At 44.5% G+C, this 26,016-nt stretch overlaps 1 protein-coding gene across 1 annotated transcript in view; it reads right to left on the reverse strand.

Moving 5' to 3' along the window:
* TGFB1 (transforming growth factor beta 1) overlaps positions 1–20,173 on the reverse strand; it is a 62,775-nt gene extending 42,602 nt beyond the window's left edge. Inside the window, exon 1 of the mRNA XM_068250622.1 lies at positions 19,146–20,173. Within this exon, the coding sequence (XP_068106723.1) occupies positions 19,146–19,464 (319 nt within the window). The 5' untranslated portion in view covers positions 19,465–20,173. The remainder of the gene's footprint in view (positions 1–19,145) is intronic.
* Positions 20,174–26,016: the final 5,843 nt, after the last annotated feature.

The raw sequence follows: 26,016 nt of genomic DNA on the forward strand, positions 1-26,016 counted from the left end.
GTCTCAGCGGCCGTCCATCTTCCGCCTCTCTTCAATTATCCGCATACTTGCTGCAGGCGTGGCGCATGTGTGACGTCATGCGCTGGTGTGCCATGCGCCAGCAGCGTGTATGTGGCTGATGGAAGACAGATGGCCACTGTGACACAGGACAGGTAATGTATAAATGCATATTACAGCACATTTACACATTACACACACTCGTACACATTGCAGCAACAGCGCCGGGGGTTGCATCGCGTTTGTCGCTAGTCCCGATATTACTTTCCATTACTGCAACACACCCGATCGAGCAAGTCGGCCCTACATCTTGCAGCATGTCCAATCGACTAATGCGACCAATTTCAGACCAAAATTGTCGCATTGTGAGTCGGGCATGCACTAGGCAGCACCGATTTTCATCTGATTTCGATTATAATAATCAAATCGGATAGTCGATCGGCTGCCAAGTCACCTGATGTATGGCTACCTTACAGGTGCAATTACGGTAACCATGGTTTGGCGATACAGTAAGGATGTAACTATTGTTGAGGGGCACAGTGAGGGTATGACTATGGTTCAATGGCACATTGAGGATGCAACTGTGGTTCAATGGAACAGTGAGAGGGTAATTATGGTTTGAGTGAATAACTATGGTTCAGTTGCACAGTCAGGGTATAATCATGGTTTACTTGCACAGTAAGGGTATAATAACTATGGTTCACTTGCACAGTAAGGGTATAACTAGAGTATAACTATGGTACGGTTGCACGGTAAGGGTATAACTATGGTTAACTTGCACAGTAAGGGTATAACTATGGTTCACTTGCACAGTAAGGGTATAACTAAAGTATAATTATGGTTTGGTTGCACAGTAAGGGTATAATCATGGTTCACTTGCACAGTAAGGGTGTAACTATGGTTTGGTTGCACAGTAAAAGTATAACTATAGATCAGCTGCACTGAAAGGGTATAACTATGTTTCAGTTGCACAGTAATGGTATACCAATGGTTCACTTTCACAGTAAGGGTATAACTATGATTTGGTTGCACAGCAAGGGTATAACTATGGTTTGGTTGCACAGTAAGGGTATAACTATGGTTTGGTTGCACAGCAAGGGTATAACTATGGTTTGGTTGCACAGTAAGGTTATAATTATGGTTCAGTTGCACAGTAAGGGTATAAATATGGCTTGGTTGCACAGTAAGGGTATAACTATGGCTTGGTTGCACAGTAAAGGTATAATTATGGTTCAGTTGCACAGGAAGGGATATAACTATGGTTTGGTTGTATAGTAAGGGTATAACTATGGTTTGGTTGCACAGTAAGGGTATAACTATGGTTTGGTTGTATAGTAAGGGTATAACTATGGTTTGGTTGCACGGTAAAGGTATAACTATGGTTTGCTTGCACAGTAAGGGTATAACTATGGTATGGTTGCACAGTAAGGGTATAACTATGGTATGGTTGCACAGTAAGGGTATAACTATGGTATGGTTGCACAGTAAGGGTATAACTATGGTTTGGTTGCAATGGTAAGGGTATAACTATGGTATGGTTGCACGGTAAGGGTATAACTATGGTATGGTTGCACAGTAAGGGTATAACTATGGTTTGGTTGCAATGGTAAGGGTATAACTATGGTATGGTTGCACGGTAAGGGTATAACTATGGTATGGTTGCACAGTAAGGGTATAACTATGGTTTGGTTGCAATGGTAAGGGTATAACTATGGTTTGGTTGCACAGTAAGGGAAGTGCCAAATTTAATGCTAGCGCAGAACTACATTACTGTACGGGACCCACGGCGACCTGTGGCGATCTGCGTCAGTCCGGAAGTCATGTTAGTCTATGGCAACATGTTGTTTTTTTTTAAAGTTGGCGTCGTGGCACGCATGCGTATTTTTTACAATACTCTTTCCCATACCCGAAGTAGAAAGTGACCGCAAGTGTGCATCACTTCCTGTTTGGCTGGTGGCACACTGTGTACTAATGCTGTATTCCCTGAAGGCCTGTTTTTGGCGGTGCGGCAGAAGCGCTGCACCGCATCGGTGACGCTGGTGAACAGTGTGAAACCAGCCTATCAGTGTAACTATGGTTTGGTTGCACAGTAAGGGTATAGTTATGATACTATTGCATAGTTCGGGTATAATTATGGTACAGTTGCGCAGTGAGGCTGTATTTATGGCTTACTAGCACAGTGAAGTGTCATGGTGAGGCAGAGTATATCCGTGATTCAGTGGCACAGAGAGGGTATAACTATGGTTCAGTGGTACATAGAGGGTATAACAATGGTTCAGTGGCATGGTGAGGGTATAACTATGGTTCAGTGGCATGGTGAGGATATAACTATGGTTCAGTAGCACAGAGAGGGAATAACTATGGTTCAGTGGCACAGAGAGGGAATAACTATGGTTCAGTGGCATGGTGAGGGTATAACTATGGTTCAGTGACACAGAGAGGGTATAATTATGGTTCAGTGGCACAGTAAGGATATAACTATGGTTCAGTGGCACAGAGAGGGAATAACTATGGTTCAGTACCACGGTGAGGGTATAACTATGGTTCAGTGGCACAAAGGGGGTATAATTATGATTCAGTGGCATGGTGAGGGTATAACTATGGTTCAGTGGCACAAAGGGGGTATAATTGTGATTCAGTGGCATGGTGAGGGTATAACTATGGTTCAGTGGCACAGAGAAGGAATAACTATGGTTCAGTGGCACAGAAAGGGAATAACTATGGTTCAGCGGCACAGAGAGGGAATAACTACGGTTTAGTGGCACAGAGAGCGAATAACTATGGTTCAGTGGCATGGTGAAGGTATAACTATGCTTCAGTGGCACAGAGCGGGTATAAGTATAGTTCAGTGGCATGGTGAGAGTATAACTATGGTTCAGTGGCACAGAGCGGGTATAACTATGGTTCAGTGGCATGGTGAGGTATAACTATGGTTCAGTGGCACAGAGAGGGAATAACTATGGTTCAGTGGTACATAAAGGGTTTAACTATGGTTCAGTGGCACAGAGAGGGTATAACTATGGTTCAGTGGCACAGAGAGGGTATAACTATGGTTCAGTGGCACAGAGAGGGTATAACTATGGTTCAGTGGCACAGAGAGGGTATAACTATGGTTCAGTGGCATGGTGAGGGTATAACTATGGTTCAGTGGCACAGAGCGGGTATAACTATGGTTCAGTGGCATGGTGAGGGTATAACTATGGTTCAGTGGCACAGAGCGGGTATAAGTATAGTTCAGTGGCTTGTAACTACCAATTATTCTGTCTAACAACATTCTAATACCAAAAGTAATGCCAATTCTTGTACTACTCTCTGAATGTTATCATATATATAACCTGTTGGCAATAAAAAAAATAAATGATTTAAAAAAGTATAGTTCAGTGGCATGGTGAGGGTATAACTATGGTTCAGTGGCATGGTGCAGGTATACCGGTAACTGTGGTTCAGTGGCACAGAGCGGGTATAACTACGGTTCAGTGGCATGGTGAGGGTATAACTATGGTTCAGTGGCACAGAGAGGGAATAACTATGGTTCAGTGGCACAGAGAGGGAATAACTATGGTTCAGTGGCACAGAGAGGGAATAACTATGGTTCAGTGGCACAGAGAGGGAAGAACTATGGTTCAGTGACACAGAGAGGGTATAACTATGGTTCAGTGGCATGGTGAGGGTATAACTATGGTTCAGTGGCATGGTGAGGGTATATCCATGAATTAGTTACACAGTAACTAAGCTTCAGGGGCACAGTGAGAGTTCATCTATTGTTTAATGCCACAGTGAAAGTGTAACTATTATTATTCAAATCACCTGACTGGAAATCTAGATTATGGACAGAAATAAAACTCACCAGTACTGTTGTTATGGATCCTTTACCCTGTAAAGATGCAAATTAGGCTTTTTTGTTTTATCAATTATAGCAGATATGTACAATGTAAGTGTCACATCCTGATAGTGCACTATAAACCCGTGGTCGGCGTTAGCTTCCGATCTGTGGAGGCCACACCAGTGAGGTAGCTTTGAACTGTTTAATTATTGATCCGGCTGAACTGAACAGCAGATCGCTGGCAATTGAGGGTGTAATTGCTGATAAGACCACAAATGAGGATGAAGGGGCAATAAGGATAAAGGTGATGATAACAGATGAGGAAGGGAGATTTCAGAACGCAATTACTTAGAAGCTGTAATTACTAATCATTGGAGAAACAAGGCTATAATTGTTGATAAGTGCCACTGAGGAAATGATTACTGATACAGTAACCACACTGGATGTAACCACAGGGTAACTGGCAAACAACACTAGAAGATATACAGTATATGAAGTGTATTAAAAAAAGATCTATCTTTCCCTCCCACTGTTTGTTTGGTTAAAGGATACATGAGAGGAAAATAAAAAATGCTGATCTACTTACCTGTGGCTTTCTCCAGCCCCTTGAAGTCTCTGTGCCCCTTGCCAAAGCTCCACTGACAGCCACTCTTCTCTGGTCCCCTCCTTTGTGGCCCCGACCTGGCTTCTGCCCATGCGTGGCTGGGAGCATTCTGCGCAGGTCAGGGCTGTAGAGTCGGAGTCGAAGCAATTTTTGAGTACTTGGAGTCAGTGGTTTCATAAACTGAGGAGTGTGAGTCAGATGATTGTTGTACCGATTCCACAGCCCTGGCGCAGGCGCAGTAGTACTGCAGAGAACTCTCCCGGCCACGCATGCGTAGAAGCCGCCGACCTGGCCGTGTTGGTGGCCGCTACAGAGGGGACCGTCTGCCAGCAGAGATGTGATGAGGATGAACACAGAGAAGGGGCTGGAGGAAGCCCCAGGTAAGTAGACCAGCCTTCTTGTATTTTTCTCTCTTGTATCCTTTAAAGAGAACCTGAACTGAAAATAAAAAGTCAAAATAACCATACACAGATCATACCTACCTCCTGTGTAGTCTACTCCTCAATCTCTTTCTCCTCTCCTGTATCCCATTTGTCCAATGTGATCAATGGAATTCTCCGTCCTCCATTTTAAAAATGACCCTTATCCCATAATAGCCTCCTGGTCAGCACACTGTTAAACTGTAATATCACCCACTTGAGCCATAGGGAAACATGGACATTACCTTGCACATTCAGTTGTGACTGACAGCTGCTGATATATAACTGACAGCAACTGGTATATTTCAGTTCTGACAATATATTGTCAGAACTGGAAGGGATCACTGTAAGAAGAAAATGGTGAGCTTCTGAGAGGAACTGACGGTGAGGTTAGTATGTAATATTCATTTGCAGCTACGTCATGTGTTTACTTTAAATAATTTTACTCGCTTCAATTTCCCTTTAAGGTAGCCATACACTTATAGATTGCCACCCAATGTGGCCAAAAGATCAATCTCTCTCACATCAGAATCTTATCAGAGAGGGATTAAATCTTTCCACACACTACACGTAGATATGCAATAGATTTCAGTTTCAAATATCTATTGAACTGCAGGATTGCACTGCTGGATGCAGTGCAACGCTATGGACCATCGATCTGTTACACCTCCCACCCTGCCCCTGATGATTTTTCAATAGGTGAGCCAACAGATAGCAATGATTCTGTTAACCTAAGTACCCACAGTCAGATCACGGCCAGATGGATTGGGAAATTCTGCCAATGAATGATCGTTCCCTGATCCATCTGACCGAATCTGCAAGTGGCCTTTGCGACACCGGAAACGAATGATGGTGTAAACAATTGTGATCAGAACGATCCTCCATGACTCAATCGGACAGGGCGGTTGTTCAAAAATGAATGATAGCCACAGGTGGCGTGCATCGTGAAACTAATGAATCTAATGAATTTTCATTAAATGATGTTGTGCGATATTGCGAAAAAAATTGTTCCTCACGCAAAATCGTTCGAAAAACTTGCTTAGTGGGTAAACTTAGTTATAGTGGGTAAACTTTAGTTATAGTGAAATTCTTTCTACACAATAACCCTCATCCTCTCGCCTCCCTCACACCAGACACTAATCTTTTCAAAAGAGTGCCTTATACACACTAGCACTTTAACTATTTTTCTATAAATGTTTTTGGATTGTGGAAATGATTCATCTGAGTTTCCATGAATCTTTATGGGGGAATTTGCTTTGATATGAGTGCTTCGGATTACAAGCATGTCTCCGGACGAGTTATGAAAACCACGATTTCACTGAAGTTCACAGTGGCCCAAACTATCAGGCTTTCTTAGATACAGCTGTCTGTATTACCTCCTTGCAACTAATCACATTGAAATCATAGCTCCCAACTGTCCCTCTTTAGAAGCCCTGTCCCTCTGTCCTCCTCATTTGTCCCTCTTTCAGGACAGCCTCAATTCACTAAGATCATGCTGGAGATAATAAGGCAACAGAAAACTTACCACCACACAGTGACAGAGTTATCTTATCTCTTTATTTCTTAATTTACCTCCTCTGTAGTTATTTTAACACACGGTTAATAAACAGCCTGTCTTTAACTCTGGAGTTATTTTAAGGTTTGAAGAGTTAACTTAAAGACAGAAGAGTTAACTTTAGGTTTGCCTGAGGTAAAATGTTTCCTGAATACTACATGCCTCATCACAATGGTGATCACTCTAGAAACGTTATTAAAGACAGGAGATAAGCTTAGTGAATTGAGGCCAATTGTCCCTCTTTCTATGTAAATATATATATTTCTCTACTAAAATGTGTTTGGTTGACTCTAAACTTTATCCGCATCCTTTCAATTAATATATTACTGATTTTAAAATGTTAATATGAAGGAAAATGAACCAGGACAGAGGACCAGTGTTATTTGAATTATAAAACAACATATTTTTCTTATGAAATCTTTATGGTATGCGTGACTAGGGGTGTGTCAGGGGCGTGATTAGGGGTGTGGCTTAAGTGTCCCTCTTTCTTATCTCAAAAAGTTGGGAGGTATGTTGAAATGTTATTTTTCCTTTCATTAGTAAAGGTTGAAATCTTGGAGGGATGTGGCATTTGGATAGACCTTAGCTAAGGCAATATGATAATAGGGTCTCAAGGGTCCACTCTGTTTGGGTAAAATGTAACTACATGAGGACATGTGAGCGACACCAAGCCATGCCAAGATGGTTCATATGTTACATGTGGCCTGTCTATGAGGAGTGCTGTGATGGTATGCGGACAGGATCTCCGGGGCAGTTGGCCTAAGCTATGTGCTGCCTGTGAGGCTGGGCCTTGTCCTGCGGGGGTACCCCAGATGGATGTCCTCCTCTCCCAACTATTTATGAAACTATTTATGAAATATCATTATAGATAAAAGCGGCAGCTGCTCAATCATCTCATACCTATCAGAGGAGGAGAACAACGGGAGGGGAAACTCACCAAGTGCAGCATAACAAAGATTCCCCCGCTATTTCCCCTGCAAGCCAAGCTAAGCCAGCAAGTGGACCTGTCAGGCCTTCCTCTAACTGTAACAACAGAGGTCTTAGCTGCATAAAATGTCAGAAGGTGGCAAGTCCCTTGTTGAGGCTCCTCTGGACCCTTCTGTCCTACTCTGTGCATTAATAATTAATAATACTAATCCAGGAGGACATTAATAACACAAGATAAAATAAAACAGGTTTATCTGTAGTGTAGGTTATATGTATTTGTATGGGATTAGCTCTCCATCATGCCTACAAACTACAGTTAGGCTGGGTTCGCACATAAGTGTCAAGTCCGGTCCTGTCAGTTTTTGACAGTTGGCATCAGTTTTGTATGAGTTTTCGGACTTGGTTCGGACATAGAGCTGTACATTTCCAGTGCAGTCCAGTCCTGTCAGTTTTGTATCAGTTTTCTATGGGTGTGTTCACACGTAAAACGTGTACATTGCCGATCCAGTCCTGTCCTGTCAGTTTTATATGAGTTTTTTTTTATAGGTGTGATGACAAATAAAAGGTGTGCAGTTCCAATCCTGTCAGATAAAACTGATAGAAAACTGATGCAAAACAGGACAGGAGTGCACTAGACTGGAAATGTACAGATTAATGTGTGAACCAAGCCTTAGAATCAACTGTGCATCACCGCCTGTACTTTGTAGGGCCGGTTCACAAGGGCTGCTGGGGGCGTCTCGTTTAGCTAATGCTTAACACTTTTATATAACCGAGCAGAAAAGTGTTTGGCATCACTCCCGTCCCATTGCATATAGAGGCCTCTATGAGACGAGGCAACAGGCGCTGTAAACATTGTTTGAAACATACATTTGAATGGACAGCGATTGAGCAGCGAACGCCGTGTAAACGCCGTGTAAACTTTGTAAACCGTCTTTATTTTGGACGAACAGGTTCTGCAAGCCTGAAGTTAAAACAAAAAAGAGATACTCACCTATGGAGAGGGAAGGCGCTGGGCCCTATAGATGCTTTCTGTTCCTCTCACGGTCCCCTAGTTCCAGCATCATTTAGCAGTATTTGACCAATGGTATGAAACCTGCTCTGTGCCGCTACGGGAGGCTTCCAAAGACCTCAGAACTCTGAGTGCTCCTGAAGACGCGTGGCTTCGTACTGCGCAGTCGTGAGCCTGCATGAGTGTGCACTCGCCTCTGCACAGAATGGAGCCACCCGTCTTCTGGAGAACTCGGGGTTCTGAGGCCTTCCTATGCCTCCTGTAGTGGCAGATTCACACAGTGGTGACAGCGCTGGAACACGGGGACCGTGAGAGGAACGGGAAGGCTCTATAGCAGTGTTTCTCAACATTTTATTGATATGTACCCCTTTTAAATCCCTGTACTCACCAAGTACCCCCTGGCATAGTAAACATTATCACAAGTACCCCTTGACAAATATATATTTAATCGTAGTACATTATAATTGGTTCTAAACAATTTCCAATCATTTAGTATTGCTTTTAAATTCGCTAAAATACTGATTTGGTGTTGATTAAATAAGAATTATCATTTTCTAAAACTCTAAATTTGTTATTCTTGGTTAAGTATATCAAGCCCGAGTACCCCCTGGAACCATCAGAAGTACCCCCTGGGGTACGCGTACCACACGTTGAGAACCTATGCTCTATACTCTATAGGACCCAGATCCTTCCCTCTCCATAGGTAAGTATGTGGGGTTTTCTTATCCACTTCAGGCTTGCTTTAAGGATCAAAGCCTTTTTTTTATTGTACACTTTTTGATCACTGTGATTGGCTCACAGTGATCAGAGGGTCATAAGCCAATGAAATTGGCTCCTGACCGAGGTACTGATCTGAGTTTTGTGCGGCGGAACCACACAAAGGTATCCCATGCACAGGAGCCGGCAGTGTTAAAACTACGCCCCATCAGGCTTATGCATACTTTTAACTGCATGTGGTCCCAAAGCGGTTAAGGTCTTTACACACACTCACATTAACTATTGCGAATTGTAGTGAAAATAACATAATTAATAAAATTGCTTAGATTTTACAATATTTATTTATAAATCATTTAGTCAGTGTTTGCACGTTGTAAAATCTTTCCTCTCCCCGATTTACATTTATCACTGGTGGGGATATCTTTAGTTCTGCCAGCAGGGCCAGATTTACCATAAGGCACTGTAGGCACAAGCCTATAGGCGCCTGAGGATAGAAACGCGGCTCACTCCCCTCCCTGAGCGCCTCCCTCCCTCTATTCCTATGCAGAGTCCTGATGAGAGTGTAAATGAGAGGTTACTCACCCTGTTCTCAGCATTCCACTGACCAGATCTTCCTTCAGTCAGACTCAAAGGAGCCACTCTCAGCTTCTTCTTCATACAATATGTTTAAATAAGGATTAAAGTAGTAAAAGGATATTTGTGTCACTTGACTAGAGTTTTGCTAATTGCTGTGGTAGACTGCTCCATTTCCCATGCTCCAGTTTTAAAGGCTTGTCCACATGATACAAAAAACTAGTGTGTGTACAAGTGTCCCACAATGTCATTCAGCCAACTAGAGGCAAAAGATCAGTGAAGGAGTGCATTATTTTTGTACTTGCCAGAAGCTGTTCATTCATATGTCGATTATTGTCCCTCCTCCACTCTCAACCTAACTGAGCAGAGTGGCTGTATAGCGCTTGTGCCCCCAAACTGTTGCCATAACGATACATGACCATTAAAGAGGAAATTCAACCCAGGTTTGAACTTCATCCCAATCAGTAGCTGATACCCCCTTTCCCATGAGCATGTTTACCTTTTGTCAAATAGATCATCAGGGGGGTCTGTATGGCTGATATTGTGGTGAAACCCCTTTCCGCAGTGTGATGTCATGACCCTGGTCCCTGACAGTTTCCTATCTGTGAACCTCGTCGCATTGTGTGAAATAACGGCTTTTTCCATATGCCAAGCAAACAGCATCTCCCTCATAGAACTCTCAGTAACAAATATTCCATACAGATAACCTGGAAGACAGGCCCGGATTTACCTCACAGGAGCCTATAGGCACAGATGTCCTGGCACATTATACTTTGTCCTTCATGAACCTACAAACCTGAACCGAACTGCATCGCGAGTGTGTTGGCAGTCCCAGCTGTCACTTCTCCTGTAGCTACAGGTGCCCCTTAGTATTAGGTAGCCAGAAGTACTCTCAGTATTAAGTAGCTAAAGGTGCCTGTAAGGCTGAGTCAGCTAAGCTATACACACATGCTAGATTTTCATCATCCGATATAATCGTTTATGTTCTTCCTGGATAAAAATCTAACGTGAGCATGGGTGTGTCCCTGACATTGATTGTTTCAGGTGACATTAATCTATATGCAGCGGCTCTAAGACCAAGTGTAATATCAGCTACTGATAACACAAGCTGCATCCCCTCCTCTTAGGGCCCATTCACCCTAGGGCGATTGGTGGGCGTTTACTGCGAATCGTCGAATCGCTGGCGATCTCTAGCGCTTTTAAACGCACAAGTGTAACTAAAAGTATATGGCAGTGATCTCACTGCTGCGAGCTTTTTCCACAAGCAATTGATCGGCAGTGAAAACTGCTTGCTGCTGCCTCGCAACGGCTCACTGCTGCTTAGTGACTGTTCACTGCTGCTTGGTAACTGCTCATTGAGCGCATAGTTCAGCTGCCTGTGGAAAAGGGCCCTTAATTAGCAAAACAGTATCAAATAGTGGAACGTACTGTATGTACTATGGAGCTGGGCTGTTTCCACCACCAGGGAAGGTTCTAGCAAGGGACCCCAGGGCAGAATTAACCTAGGGACACCCCAACAGACCCCCCCCCCCCGGCCAAAGAGCGCCATTGGGGCCCTTTATGGCAGCCAAGGGTCCCCCCAGGGCCCTTGAGCAGGCTCCACAGATCACCCCCCAACTTAACTGTTCTCCCTGGGGCTCCTGCAATGTCTCCAGCAGAAGGGTGTCTCACCTGTCCTAGCGGGTGCACTCCTGCCAGTCCATGGCTCCGTGCTACCTGGTCCTCAACCTTGCAGGGGCACCACTCCTCCATGACCCAGCGCATGTTATTATTATGTAATGACATGCCGCAGGTCACAGAGAAGCAGCCAGCAGTGGATGAAGTCGGGGAGCGAATGGAGCCACAGACTGTCAAGAGCGTGTCTGCTGGGACAGGTGAGACGCTACTCTGCCAAAGATATTGCAGTGGCCACGGGAAGGGGCGCACTGCTAAGTGTGTGTGTGTGGGGAGGGGGGGGGGGGGGAAGGGCGTGGTGACCTGGTGGGGGGAGGGCAGCCAGCTCGGGGCCTTGGGGTAATGTCCCAGATGTCCCATAAGGTGGCGCCGGCCCTGTGAACCGCACCTTGTATAACCAACAGGCATACAAACTCCAGGCAGATAATAGTCTACATGGAGTAGATAATCTGTCCTGTGCTTGAGAAAGCTTCCTCTGGGCACGACAGTTTTTTCCCAACACACAAAGAAACACTGGTAGTGTAACTGGCCCTAGACTGCAGTAGGGAGTCGGGACGTGAGCAGTCAGTGAAGCGATCTTTTCAATGAGCTCTATAACGCACTGTGGAAAAATGTGTCACTGCTATAAAATTGCATAATAATAATCATAATACTAATAAACGGAAAAACAAAGCTGGGGGGGGGGGGGGGGGGGGGGGAGAGGAAGAGAAGGAAGACTGGCTGGTGACACACTGGGGATATTAAAAGCTTTATTGAGAGGAAGGGGAGCAGGACAGATGGATAAGGAAGCGGTAGCAGGACGGGACATACAGGAAGAGAGGCAATGTGGTCACAATATGGTTCCAGTAACCCTTTCCTCTCCCCTGCACTGAGCGTGCCACTGAGTGAAAGCTGTACATCTGCTGCTGAGGTCTCTGTAATAATCATCCAGAACTCCTTCCTTTAAAAGCTCCACTCATGAATCCTTACTACCCCATTAGCAAAAGTCTGAACAGCACAAATAGCCCATACTGTACAAAAAGCAATGTGCTATACCTAAAGGTGAAAAGAATCCACATCCTCCAGATAAATCAGCGATAACAATTCCCCTTTTCGACTCAGCAGAGGCTACTATTCAGCGCACTGTGGTGAAAAAGGGATTTATGATGGTTTCAGAGAGTTCCAGAATTATGGAAAATGTTCTACATGCGGTAAAAAGAACTTACAGTGCCGGAAAATGCTTCAGAGTTTATCTGTGGACTGTCTGAGTGTTCTAAATCATCTTGTTACCCAATTGGCTTCTCTAGCTACTTATGTATCAAATTAGCGTACGTACAAAAAGGGCGCCTGGACAAAAAGGGCGCGGGGTGTAAACTCTAAATAATAATTAATCATTAATAGGGTTTATAAATATAGTGTGCTATATTTCGTTTACAAATAATGTTTAACAAAATTATAAATCATTAAATAATGTTTATGAAATCGGAAATTGTGAAAACGTTAATCTTCCCTGTTTCAAAAGTTAAACTTATAATTACGTTTATAAAAAAACCAATAATATATGTTTAATTGTTATAATTGTATATTATTGTGAATAACCGTCATTTATGGTTTGTTGTTATAATAAAATTTGAAAATATTGTTTATAAAGATGATATAAATATAACTACGTTCGTAATAAATGTTGTAATACATTAGTAATTATTACTAAAATTTTACTAAAACTATACCTAAGCCTACTCTTACACAGAACCCTACCTGTACCTATCCCTAACCCCTAGACTCCCCTGTTGGTGCCTAAACCTAAGACCCCCCTGTTGGTGCCTAAACCTAAGACCCCCCTGTTGGTGCCTAAACCTAAGACCCCCCTGTTGGTGCCTAAACCTAAGACCCCCCTGTTGGTGCCTAAACCTAAGACCCCCCTGTTGGTGCCTAAACCTAAGACCCCCCTGTTGGTGCCTAAACCTAAGACCCCCCTGTTGGTGCCTAAACCTAAGACCCCCCTGTTGGTGCCTAAACCTAAGACCCCCCTGTTGGTGCCTAAACCTAAGACCCCCCCTGTTGGTGCCTAAACCTAAGACCCCCCTGTTGGTGCCTAAACCTAAGACCCCCCTGTTGGTGCCTAAACCTAAGACCCCCCTGTTGGTGCCTAAGTAACCCTCCCTGTACCTACCCCTAACCCCTAGACCCCCCTCTTGGTGCCTAAACCTAGGACCCCCCTGTTGGTGCCTAAACCTAAGACCCCCCTGTTAATGCCTAAACCTAAAACCCCCCTGTTGGTGCCTAAACCTAAGACCCCCCTGTTAGTGCCTAAACCTAAGACCCCCCCCTGTTGTTGCCTAAGTACCCCTCCCTGTACCTACCCCTAACCCCTAGACCCCCCTATTGGTGCCTAAACCTAAGACCCCCCTGTTGGTGCCTAAACCTAAGACCCCCCTTTATTATGTGGATAATAATGTTTTACTAATTGTGGATTCAAAAAAAATTTTGCAATTTACGTTACGTACTGATCGCTTTATTTTGTGAATAATAATGTTTTACAAACAGTAAAAATTTTGCAATTTACGTTATGTACTGATCGCTTTATAATGTTTTAATTATTTAAATAAGATAAATATGTTTATTATTTTCATAAACGTTATTCGGCACGGGTGCATTTTATAAACGTAAATCACCACAAGTTCAGTTATAAATCATTAAACATCGCCGGGCGCCGTTTGTAAACTTTATTTAGCTCCTGGCGCCGTTTATAAACTTTATTTAGCTCCGGCGCCCTTTTTTCCTACTCAGCGCCCATTAAACGCTATTTATTATGGGAGTGAATGGCGGCGCCCTTTTTGTCCACTAGCGGCATGCGCCCTTTTTTCCCAGCTCCATCAAATTATCCTTAAAGGACGAATGTAACGAGAGGGATATGGAGAATTCCATATTTATTTCCTTTTAAAGGGGAATTGAAGTGCGAGGTATACGGAGGCTGCCATATTTATTTCCTTTTAATCAATACCAGTTTCCTGGCAGCCCTGCTGGTCTATTTCTCTGCAGTAGTATCTAATAACACCAGAAACAAGCATGCAGCTAGTCTTGTCAGATCTGACTTTAAAGTCTGAAACACCTAATCTGCTGCATGCTTGTTCAGGGGCTATGGCTAATAGTATTAGAGACAGAGGATCAGCAGGGCTGCCAGGCAACTGGTATTGCTTAAAAGTAAATAAACATGGCAGCCTCCATATACCTCTCTCTTCAGTTGTACCAGTTGCCTGGCTATCCTGCTGATTCTCTGCCTATAATACTTTCAGCCATAGACCCTGAACAAGCATGCAGCAGATCAGGCGTTTCTGACATTATTGTCAGATCTGATAAAATTAGCTGGATGCTTGTTTCTGGTGTTATTTAGACACTACTGCAGCCAAATAGATCAGCAGGACTGCCAGGCAACTGATATTGACAGGAAATAAATATGGCAGCCTCCAATTCCCTCTCCTTACATAGTCCTTTAAAGGGGAACTCTGCTGCAAAGTTGTACATATAATTTTCTGTTATTACAAATCTGTGCATCATTCACAGAGTTTAAATGGGCTTTTCAGTGGCATTTTTCACACTCCATGCTGTTAAGCTAAGTACCCATGGGCAGATCACGGGCAGATGGATCAGGGATCTCTGCCGACGAACGATCGTTCCCCCGATCTACCTGGCCGAATCTGCAAGCGTTGTTGGCAGTGTCAGAAATGAACAAGATCGTAGCAAAACCTGCGGAAGTCAATGAGGATCCTTTGTAATTGGACATGGCGGTCATTCGAAAACTAATGATTGCTGCGGTTGGCATGCATTGTAAAACATCATTTAACAAATTTTGATTAAACTATGTTGTGCTATTTCACACAAAAAAAAATTGGTGCAAAAAAATCATTTGGAAAAATCGCTTAGTAAGGGCCCTTTAGACCAATCAAAAAGCAGCTTCTTCCAGGTGTTGTACTGAGCTTAAAATAATGGTGTCACTATCAAAGGAATGCAGGTATCTGCAATGCCCCATGCTCATTCAAATAGGTCTGCCATCTTGTTTAAAGGGAACCTTAACTGAGAGGGATATGGATGTTTCCTTTTAAACAATACCAGTTGCCTGGCACTCCTGCTGATGTCTTTGGCTGCAGTAGTGGCTAAATCACACACCTGAAACAAGCATGCAGCTAATCCAGCCTGTCTTCAGTCAGAGCACCTGATCTGCATGCTTGTTCAGGGGCTGTGGCTGAAAGTATTAGAGACACAGGATCAGCAGGAGAGTCAGGCAACTGGTATTATTTTACAAGGAAAAATCCATATCCTTCTCAGTTTAGGTTCCCTTTAAACAGCTGTTTTTAAAGCTATAAGTTATAGCTGCTGTCCCTACTGAATGTCTGAACCAAAACACATCATTGCGTTCTCCTTTAAGGACCATGAAGCATGGCCATTCTTACTCCTCCCTTCTCCAGAATAGACAGCTTGTGCTTTAGCCAGGCAGTGTATCTATACAATGTTTTTCCCAGTGGCAAAGCTAAAGAGCCCTGGGCCCCAGTGCAAAAACCCGCCTTCCCCCACACCACCACTATTTACAATAATTGCATGATACAGACCACTTAAACCTGCTTTCCAAGGACAGTCACTGTGAGAGAGGTGTGAGCAGAAGGAAACAAATAGCTTGCTAATGATTAAAGCACCAATAGAGGTGATCATTTCAGCTACAGCACCAGTAAACAGTTAATGCTGCACCTGGGGGAGGGCCCTATGTGGGCCTCTTCAATCCAAGGATCCTGGTGCAATTGCAACCTCAGCATCCCCAATTGCTACACCACTGGTACATTCCTAAGGCTGTCCTCTGCGATGATCATTCCGGGTGACAGTGATTCAGTGTGTGTACCAGGCTTTAAGCTGGCCCTACACCATACAATCATGATTGCACATTCTGGTCCAATCTTACTATTTCCGTGTAGAAAGAGAGATTCTTAGGGCCTGTTCACACTTAAAATCGCAGAACGCCGGCGATTACCGCCGGCGTTTTGCGGGAGTGATTTTCCCGCGATTAGCGCGGAAGAATCACTGGGCACGGCGGCGGTTTTGGAGCGATCGCGATTAGCGTGCTGTGCACGCTAATCACGATCGCAAATCGCAGAACACTCGTCGCCGGCAAACCGCTGCATGCAGCGCGGTTGCGGTTATCGCTAACCGCAACCGTGGCAGTGAGAACACTGCCACTCGCTACATTGTGTAGCGGTTCTTGCAGAACTGCTAGCGGTTTGCCGTGAGCGAGAATCGCGCGATTCCCGCTCAGGTGAGAACGGGCCCTCCCGCCACAATCTATTCAAACTATTATCATTCTGTGCTCTCAGTCTCTAGTACTTCATAGAGGGGGCAAGATTGCATGGTGAATGGTCAGCTTTAGATCTCGTAACAGAAAATAATTGTGCAGATTCTCAACATTTGGGACAAGTGAGGTAAACAGCTAACTTTCAATGGTTCTGCGTACTAATTTAAATAAACATTGGCTTTAAAGGGAACCTGAGGTGAGAGTGATATGGAGGCTGCCATATTTATTTCCTTGTAAACAATCCCAGTTGCCTGGCAGTCCTGTTGATCTTCTGATATATGTAGTGTCTAAGTCAAAACCCTGGAACAAGCATATGGCTAATGCAGCCAAACCTGAGTCAGTTGAGTCAGAGTACCTGATCTACTTTTTTCAGTGTCAATGGCTAAAAGTATCAGAGACAAAGGATCAGGAGGACAGCCAGGCAACTGGCATTGTTTAAAAGGAAATAAATATGGCAGCCTCCATATCCCTCTCACCTCGGGGTTCCCTTTAAAATCTAGAACGCAAGAGAAGAAGAATCCATAAATTTAATTCATGTACAAATAAAACGATATTTGTAGTACAGTATAGATGCTGAGATTTCAAAGGACAAATATCCCAATTCACCCAAACTGGGACTGTGCCTGGAAATCTGGGACTGTTCACCTCTGAATGTATCAGTTCAGCTTTTAATACTCAGAATATTCAAACGCATCACAGCTGAAGAACTGATTTCTGATTGGTTGAATTCCAGCCAGCACACAATCATTCTTTGCATTCTCTTATCCCCATCAGCAATGTATGTGACATCCACATTCTTATGAGTAGAAGTAGGAATAGTGACAGTATTGCACATCATGTAGGAAGAAAATGTTGTGATCAGGTAATGATTGTGTGTTAGTAAGTATATTAAATTAAAAGGTTTTTAAAATTTCAAACATAAAACTAAATAAAAAAATAATGTTTTCATGTTACAGCTAATTGCTATTTTACTGTAAGATTATAAACTGTTTAGATCTGGCCACCAGAAGATATACTGGGAAAACCAATCCTGATGTTGGGTGTGCTTTAATACAGTAAATAAAAAAAAATCAAGAAAAGTATTCATAAGATCAGTCAAGGGTTAACTGGAACATAAGATAACTTAGTTACTAGGGCAACATACACTGGGGCCTAGGTTCTCAATGTGGTACACGTACCTCAGGGGGTACTTCTGATGGGTCCAGCGGGTACTCGGGCTTGATTTTGTTTATTTAACATAACAAATTTAGAATTTTAGAAAATGATAAACTATTTGTAAACCACACCAAATTAGTATTGTAGCTTATTTAAAGCAATAGTAAATTCTTGGAAACCTTAGAAACATGTCCTACTTTTACATGTAACTGTGTGTCAAGGGTTACGGGAGATAATTACTATTATATAGCGCCGACATCTTCAGCAGCGCTGTACAGAGTATATTGTCTTGTCACTTAACTGTCCCTCAGAGGGGCTCACAATCTAATTATTGTGTAGTGTATGTATCAGTGTAGGGCCAAATTTAGGCGGACGCCAATTAACTTATCTGTATGTTTTTGGGATGTAGGAGGAAACCGGAGTGCATATAGGAAACCCTCACATACACGGGGAGAACATAAAAACTCCGTTCAGATAATGCCCTGGCTGGGATTTGAACCAATCGTTGCCATACCAGGGGGTACTTTGCAAACCCAGGTTTTCAAAAAGGGTACCAACCAATGAAATGTTGAGGAATGCTGTGCTATAGCACAATGAAAATGTTTATTAGCCTATTGCAACTAATCAATTTTTGCTTTCCACTGGAGCAGACCGTTTAGAAAAAGTAAAGATGGTTGCTGGTTAGTTACTATAGGTTGCCAAACTTTACAGATGTCTCTCTAGTCATGTTCCCCAGATTTAGTACTTTTCTATATGGTGGGATCCTTTCACAGAGCAATTCTGATCAGATCCACCAACTAACCTCTTGTGTCAACACAACAGACTGGAAGACTTTTGTATCAGTGAAACATTGTGTACTATCGAGTTTATTTTTAAGATCTGGCTCTATTGTTCCATCAATTCTTTTCAATTTTTTTATAGTCACTGTTAGTTCCAGTAATATAAACTTTGTTATCTAATAATCTAAGTTAACAATATGTGAGAATGACCTATTAAAGAGGTTGGCTTGGCAGAGATCAAATGGATAGAAGCAATTCACTGGATCAAACGTCACAGATAGGATATAATCGTCCTGGCACGATTGATGGATTAAATAAAATCATCAGCTTGCAGTCAATTGATTTCAGTCAATCTTGCCTCACACCTTCATGTGGCTCGTGTCTATGTAAAATGTTTAGTAGATTGCTCATTTAGTTTGTTCTGTCTAAGGTTCCTAAATTCTTCAACTACCTCCCTCAATTTTTTTTCTTATCTTTTTCTTCTCCTTATCTCTATAATTTTGATGTTTATATGTTTAAGTTCGACCCATTATTGCTAAAACAAACATTGTTCTACGCCCTGTAAAAAAAATTTCAGACTGTAAAGGTTACCTTACCTATTTTGTTCATCTTAATCATCTCCACTTGTTTGGAATAATACTCCTCCACGACAAGCTTCTCTTTCTGTGTTTTTTCTTGAATGATGTCCACAGTACTGTTGTAAATAGACAGGATCTCGTCCGGTATTTTTATCTCCTCGCTTTCTACACCTGGAGGCTCAGTAAGCCTTAGCTTGCTAAGAATTTGTCCTCTAATAGCTTCAATCCTCCTCTTCTTCACCTGTTCCATGTCCACCGCCTTGCACGTAGACATTGACATAGCCACATGGAGAAGGTCCACCATCAAGACCAGCAACCAAATCCATCGGAGCCCCATGGTCTGAGTTTCACGTCACAGCAAAGAAAGGAGAACTTTGTTGACTTCTGGCTTTTTTGGATTTCCTTATTACCTCCCACGTCCCTCCAACTTTCTCCCCTTGACCAATCTAAATCAGGATCTCTTGAAATGTTTTGAGCTCATCGTTGAAATGTTGTCAGAGAAGTCCACCTCCATGTGAAAGGGTCTGATCTCACAGTCCAGAATATGTTCAGCATGGCCAAAACATAACTTGGTAGAAACAAAGCAAGGTTTTTACTCAAGTCTAGTAAGCAGCATCCTACCTGGCTGAAGATGTGGTAGAGAGCTTGTAAGCAGCCTCAGAGATCCTGGAGACGTCCGACACTCCTAAAACACTGTGTGCCAAAGTCCTGATTGGAGAAATTGTAGTCTATGTGCCTTGTGTGTAGCTTGCTCCCACTCTCTTCTATGTAATTTGTCGGCCTTGTTTCACAGCTTGCTAGAACATGCTTCTGCCGTCCCCTCTCTTTCTTTCTCTCCCTCTCTCTCTCCTTCCTCCTGTGTGCTGCAACAGGCAAGGGTTTTTTTTTAATGCTTTTTCTGTAGCTTAAGGCTCCACCCAGGATATGATGGTACTTTTAAGTTTGACACACATAGAGTAGTTTAAGGAACTGTTGATTTCTCATTTCACTTCCACTATTCAGTCGGTGTGACTACAGGACTGTTCTGTATCATGCAGCTTGTAGGGGTCCTGCATGCTTTAGAACATTCAGCTGTGACTGTTTCTAATAAAACATTATCAGGTTTCACAGCGAACCCTTGCCAACCCCCAGCAGCCAGCTTCAGTTCACTATTCTGCCTGTGTCAAACTTAAAAGTCCCATCATATCCTGGGAGGGGACTGAAGTTACAGAAAGAGCAACATAAAAATATTCCTGCCAGCAAAAAGTATACAAGAAGAAGGTGAGAGAGTGAAAGATAAGGCCTGTTGTCCCAAAGCTAGGATTGTGCTGCCAGAGGGTGAGTGGAGAGGCAATGAGGTGCACTCTTCACTCCTCCTCGCCAGCAACATGATGTTTGTGCACTCCGGCAAACATATATTTGTATTAAATAAGTACAAACAATGGCTTTTATTCTCAAAGGGCTGTTAAAAAAAACAAAAAAAAACAGGTCAGTAAAATACCACATTCAATATTTTAGACTTCTTTTCCAAATTCACAAAGATTTTCACCAAGCCCTGTTCGGTATGTAGTGGAAAGTGGAGTAGGTTTCTGCAGCAGCTGTGTCAGCTTGTTAGATGAAAAGGCTTACTGCATCATTTTCAATGTGCTAACATGCCACTAGAGGTCTCTCTTCTGTGTATCACTATACAGATCTTCACATCTAAAGTGATGCAGAAAAGACTCTTTGAATGTCTTCTTCTCTAGCTCTGTTGTTCTGAAGTCCTGCTCACAAGTGCATCGGATCAAATGGGGTGAGTAGCAGGAGGGAGAGGCTCTTCCTATTGGCTCCCTGCTTTCTGCTCTCTGTAGTCTCTCAATACTGCCGCTGACGCGTGCTATTTGCTAGTTTTCTACAGATCAGAGCTGGAGATAAATATCGAACATCTCTCTTGGCTTTACCATATGCTCGAACCTTTGTGAATTGACATTTACTGACATGTGTTGAGGTATTTACTGCGCAAGTCAGTAATCTACCTCACTGGTCAGACATTTCAGCTTGCCACACAGTTAGGCCCAGTGCACACCAAAAACCGCAAGCAGATCCGCAAAACGCTAGCTAGTTTTTTCTTATTATTTTGAAGCGTTTTGCTAGCGTTTTGCGGTTTTGTGCTGCGGTTTTTGGTACAGCAGATTACAGATATTGTTACAGTAAAGCTGTTACTGAACAGCTTCTGTAACAAAAATGCCTGGCAAACCGCTCTGATGTAGCATTTTTCAGAGCGGTTTGCTTTTTTCCTATACTTTACAATGAGGCAGAAACGCCTCCGCAATCCAAAATCTGCAGCAGCCCGGGAGTATGCGTTTCTGCAAAACGCCTCCCGCTCTGGTGTGCACCACCCCATTCAAATACATTACCCTAGCGTTTCCACATCCACAATCGGATCTGAAAACGCTGCCGAACCGCTCTGGTGTGCACTAGGCCAGCTTTAGTGAATTGATGTTTCACTAAATGTTCTTTAAGGGCTGGTGCACACCAAAACCCGCTAGCAGATCCGCAAAATGCTAGCAGATTTTTAAACGCTTTTTTTTATTTTTATGAGGCGTTTTGCTAGCGTTTTGCGGATTGCTGCTGCGGTTTTCAGTATAGTAGATTTCATATATTGTTACAGTAAAGCTGTTACTGAACAGCTTCTGTAACAAAAACGCCTGCAAAACCGCTCTGAACAGGCGTTTTTCAGAGCGGTTTGCGTTTTTCCTATACTTAACATTGAGGCAGAAACGCATCCGAAATCCAAAAAATGCCTCACCCAGGCATTTTTCGTTTCTGCAAAACGCCTGCCGCTCTGGTGTGCACCACCCCATTGAGATACATTGACCAAGCAGATCCGCAGCCGCAAGCGGATCTGAAAACGCCCAAAAAGCCGCTCGGTGTGCACCAGCCCTTAAATCAGTTGTTTTCTGAATTACCACATGCACTTATGCTTTGTGAATTAAAACCAATGTTTTTAGAGGAAGGTTTGAGAAACAATTATGAATGATAAACATCGGCAGGGGCGTAGGAATAGGCCCTGCAGCCCCTGCGCCCGCGGGGGGGCCCGCCCCCCCCCTGGGGCCCGCTCGGGCCGTTTTGTGGGTGCTGGAGGGGTGGCAGCATGAGGGGAAAGCCTTGCCCACAGTCGGCGGGGAGAGGGGTAGTTCCCCCCTCTCCCTCACCTCGGGGCTCTCCCCTCTGCGCTCCCCTCCAGCTCGTAAGTGTGTGGGGCTGTGGTGGGCAGCGGCGGGCAGATACATACCTGCTTCCGTGCGTTCCATCGGAGACTTCTCCCTCTAGCGGCTGACGTCACTTCCGGAAGTGACGTCAGCCGCTAGAGGGAGAACTCTCCGATGGAACGCACGGAAGCAGGTATGTATCTGCCCGCCGCTGCCCGCTGCCCACCACAGCCCCACACACTTATGAGCTGGAGGGGAGCGCAGAGGGGCGAGCCCCGAGGTGAGGGAGAGGGGGGAACTACCCCTCTCCCCGCCGACTGTGGGCAAGGCTTTCCCCTCATGCTGCCACCCCTCCAGCACCCACAAAACGGCCGCGAGCGGGCCCCAGGGGGGGGGGGGGGCCCGCTCTGAAAATCTGCAGGGGGGGCCCGGTGGGGCCTAGTTACGCCCCTGAACATCGGCCTGGTTCACATGAGTTGATCAACAAGATGATCAAATTAATAGATTGAGAGAGTTGAACTTGACGGGCTGGAAAAGACACATGTACATGCCTTTTGTTTTGTTGTTGCAGCCGCAGTGCAGCCAGAAAAATTAGGCAGGCATGTACACGCACCAGAAAAAAATAGTATTGTTTAATTCAGGAATCCACCTGGAGTCCTGGACCCTGTTGGTGGTGGCGGAGAAGCCAGTCAAGCGGCCTGCAGGCAGAGATGTTGTGTGGGGACCGACTTAGTTTTGGGGCAGGCAGTCACACGGCGTGCAGGCAGAGATGCTGTGTGTGGGGACTAACTTAGTCTTTGGGCAGGCCTGACCGTGCTTTGCAGACCATGTGGTCAGATGGACCCTTGACCCAATGCTGTGTGCCAGAGATGACACCACTTCCCTCAACATCACGTTACAGTTTGGGTATCGCCTTTTTTGAGAAATAATTGCTGCCTGGTATCTTCCACTGCAGTGTGTGGCTTTGCTTTTGAGTGTAGGTATGCAGTGACTGGTATCAATACAATGTGCAGCTGTCACACACACAGGTACACTGAACAGGTATGCAGTGACTGGTATCAATACAGTGTGCAGCTGTCACATACACAGGTAAAGTGAACAGGTATGCACGGACTGGTATCAATACAATGTGCAGCTGTCACACACACAGGTACACTGAACAGGTATGCAGTGACTGGTATCAATACAATGTGCAGCTGTCTCACACACACAGGTAAAGTGAACAGGTATGCACAGACTGGTATCAATACAATATACTTTGTTTTGTTGTTGCAGCCGCAGTGCAGCCAGAAAAATTAGGCAGGCATGTACACGCACCAGAAAAAAATAGTATTGTTTAATTCAGGAATCCACCTGGAGTCCTGGACCCTGTTGGTGGTGGCGGAGAAGCCAGTCAAGCGCCCTGCATGCAGAGATGTTGTGGGGGGACTGACTTAGTTTTGGGGCAGGCAGTCACACGGCGTGCAGGCAGAGATGCTGTGTGAGGACTGACTTAGTCTTCGGGCAGGCCTGACCGTGCTTTGCAGACCACGTGGTCAGATGGACCCTTGACCCAACACTGTGTGCCAGAGATGACAGCACTTGCCTCAACATCACGGTACAGTTTGAGTATCACCTTTTTTGAGAAATAATTGTGGCCTGGTATCTTCCACTGCTGTGTGTGGCTTTGCTTTTGTGTGCAGGTATGCAGTGACTGGTATCAATACAATGTGCAGCTGTCACACACACAGGTACACTGAAAAGGTATGTAGTGACTGATATCAATACAAATTGCAGCTGTCACACACACAGGTAAAGTGAACAGGTATGCACGGACTGGTATCAATACAATGTGCATCTGTTACACACACAGGTACACTGAACAGGTATGCAGTGACTGGTATCAATACAATGTGCAGCTGTCACACACACACAGGTAAAGTGAACAGGTATGCACGGGCTGGTATCAATACAATGTGCAGTTGTCACACACACAGGTACACTGAACAGGTATGCAGTGACTGGTGTCAATACAATGTGCAGCTGTCACACACACAGGTAAAGTGAACAGGTATGCATTGACTGGTATCAATACAATGTGCAGCTGTCACACGTACAGGTACACTGAACAGGTATGCAGTGACTGGTATCAATACAATGTGCAGCTGTCACACACACAGGTAAAGTGAACAGGTATGCACAGACTGGTATCAACACAATATGCAGCTGTCACACACAGGTACCGTGAACAGGTATTCAGTGACTGGTATTACAAATGTGCAGCTGTCACACACACAGGTACCATGAACAGGTATGCAGTGACTGGTATATATAACACTGCATGCTGCTGTCACGCAGGTGCAGTAAATATGAACAGGTATGCAGTGACTGGTATTACAAATATGCAGCTGTCCCACACAGGTGCAGTGAAAAGGTAGTCACTGAATGTGCTGGGCCTTGCACAGTATAGCAATTACCAAGGGCCAGCTGCGACTGATGGGCTGTATATGCAAGTGTCAGTGGGACACACACACACACACACACACACACACACACACACACACACACACACACACACACACACACAGATCACAAGAACATTAGCTCTCAAAAGATCTTTTTTGGGGTGCTTCTTAGCAATAAGTATCAGCAAGGAGCAAGCTAACAACAGCCTAACTAAGCTTTCCCTAATCTCTGCAACAAGTCTTTCCCTTCTCTCACTAATTCTGCAGCACACAGATTGAGAACATGCTTTTTATTGGGGGGGGGGGGGGGGACTCCAGGAGGGAGTGTAGCCTGATTGGCTGCCCTGTGTCTGCTGACTGTGATGTAGAGGGTCAAAGTTGAGCCTAATGATGTAGTACAGGAGGCGGGTCGAACTCGCATAAAGTTTGCGGTTTACCGCTAACGTGAACCACCGAAGTTCGCGCGAATAAGTTCGCGGTCGAACTGTTCGGGCCATCTCTATTGATATGGAGGGGGAAGGGTCAACTGAACAGCTCGAAGTGGGTTGGGAGAGCAGGAGTACAACGCCTTGGCCTGCATTTGGCTAAGATTATCTGCCAGGGTGATCGCTTGCTGACACCCTGATCGGGATTGGGGGTCTTCCCTGCCGAGAACTATCTAGTCCATACATGTGAAACTATGGCCCACAGTGCCATAAAACGTCCCACTTTGTATTACATTTGGCCCATGAGCACCTGAGCACCAAGCCTATGAAGCCACGAGGGGAAAGGAGAGAGGCCACTAGACACCAGGGAACTGTATGGGGAGGGGGGTCACTAGACACCAGGGAACTGTATAGATGAGCCACTAGACACCAGGGATCTGTTTAGGGGAGGGAGGGGGGGGTCACCAGACACCAGGGATCTGTTTAGGGGAGGGAGGGGGGCACTAGACACCAGGGAACTGTATAGAAGGAGGGAGTTGTGCCACTAGACACCGAGGAACTGTATAGGGGAGGGAGGACCACTAGACACCAGGGAACTGTTTAGGGAAGGGAGTTGTGCCGCTAGACACCAGTGAACTGCATAGGAGAGGGAGGAGGGGGACACTAGACACCAGGGAACTATATAGGGCAGACAGGGACAACTAGACATCAGGAAATTGTGTAGGGGAGGGAGGACCAGTAGATACCAATAAACTATATAGGGGAGGGAGGAGGGCAATTAGACACCAGGGAACCATATAAGGGAGGTGGTCACTAGACATCGAAATTGGCCTTCAACTTGGTCCCAATT

The sequence above is a fragment of the Hyperolius riggenbachi genome, chromosome 8 (assembly GCF_040937935.1).
Source record: "Hyperolius riggenbachi isolate aHypRig1 chromosome 8, aHypRig1.pri, whole genome shotgun sequence".
Taxonomy (NCBI): domain Eukaryota; kingdom Metazoa; phylum Chordata; class Amphibia; order Anura; family Hyperoliidae; genus Hyperolius; species Hyperolius riggenbachi.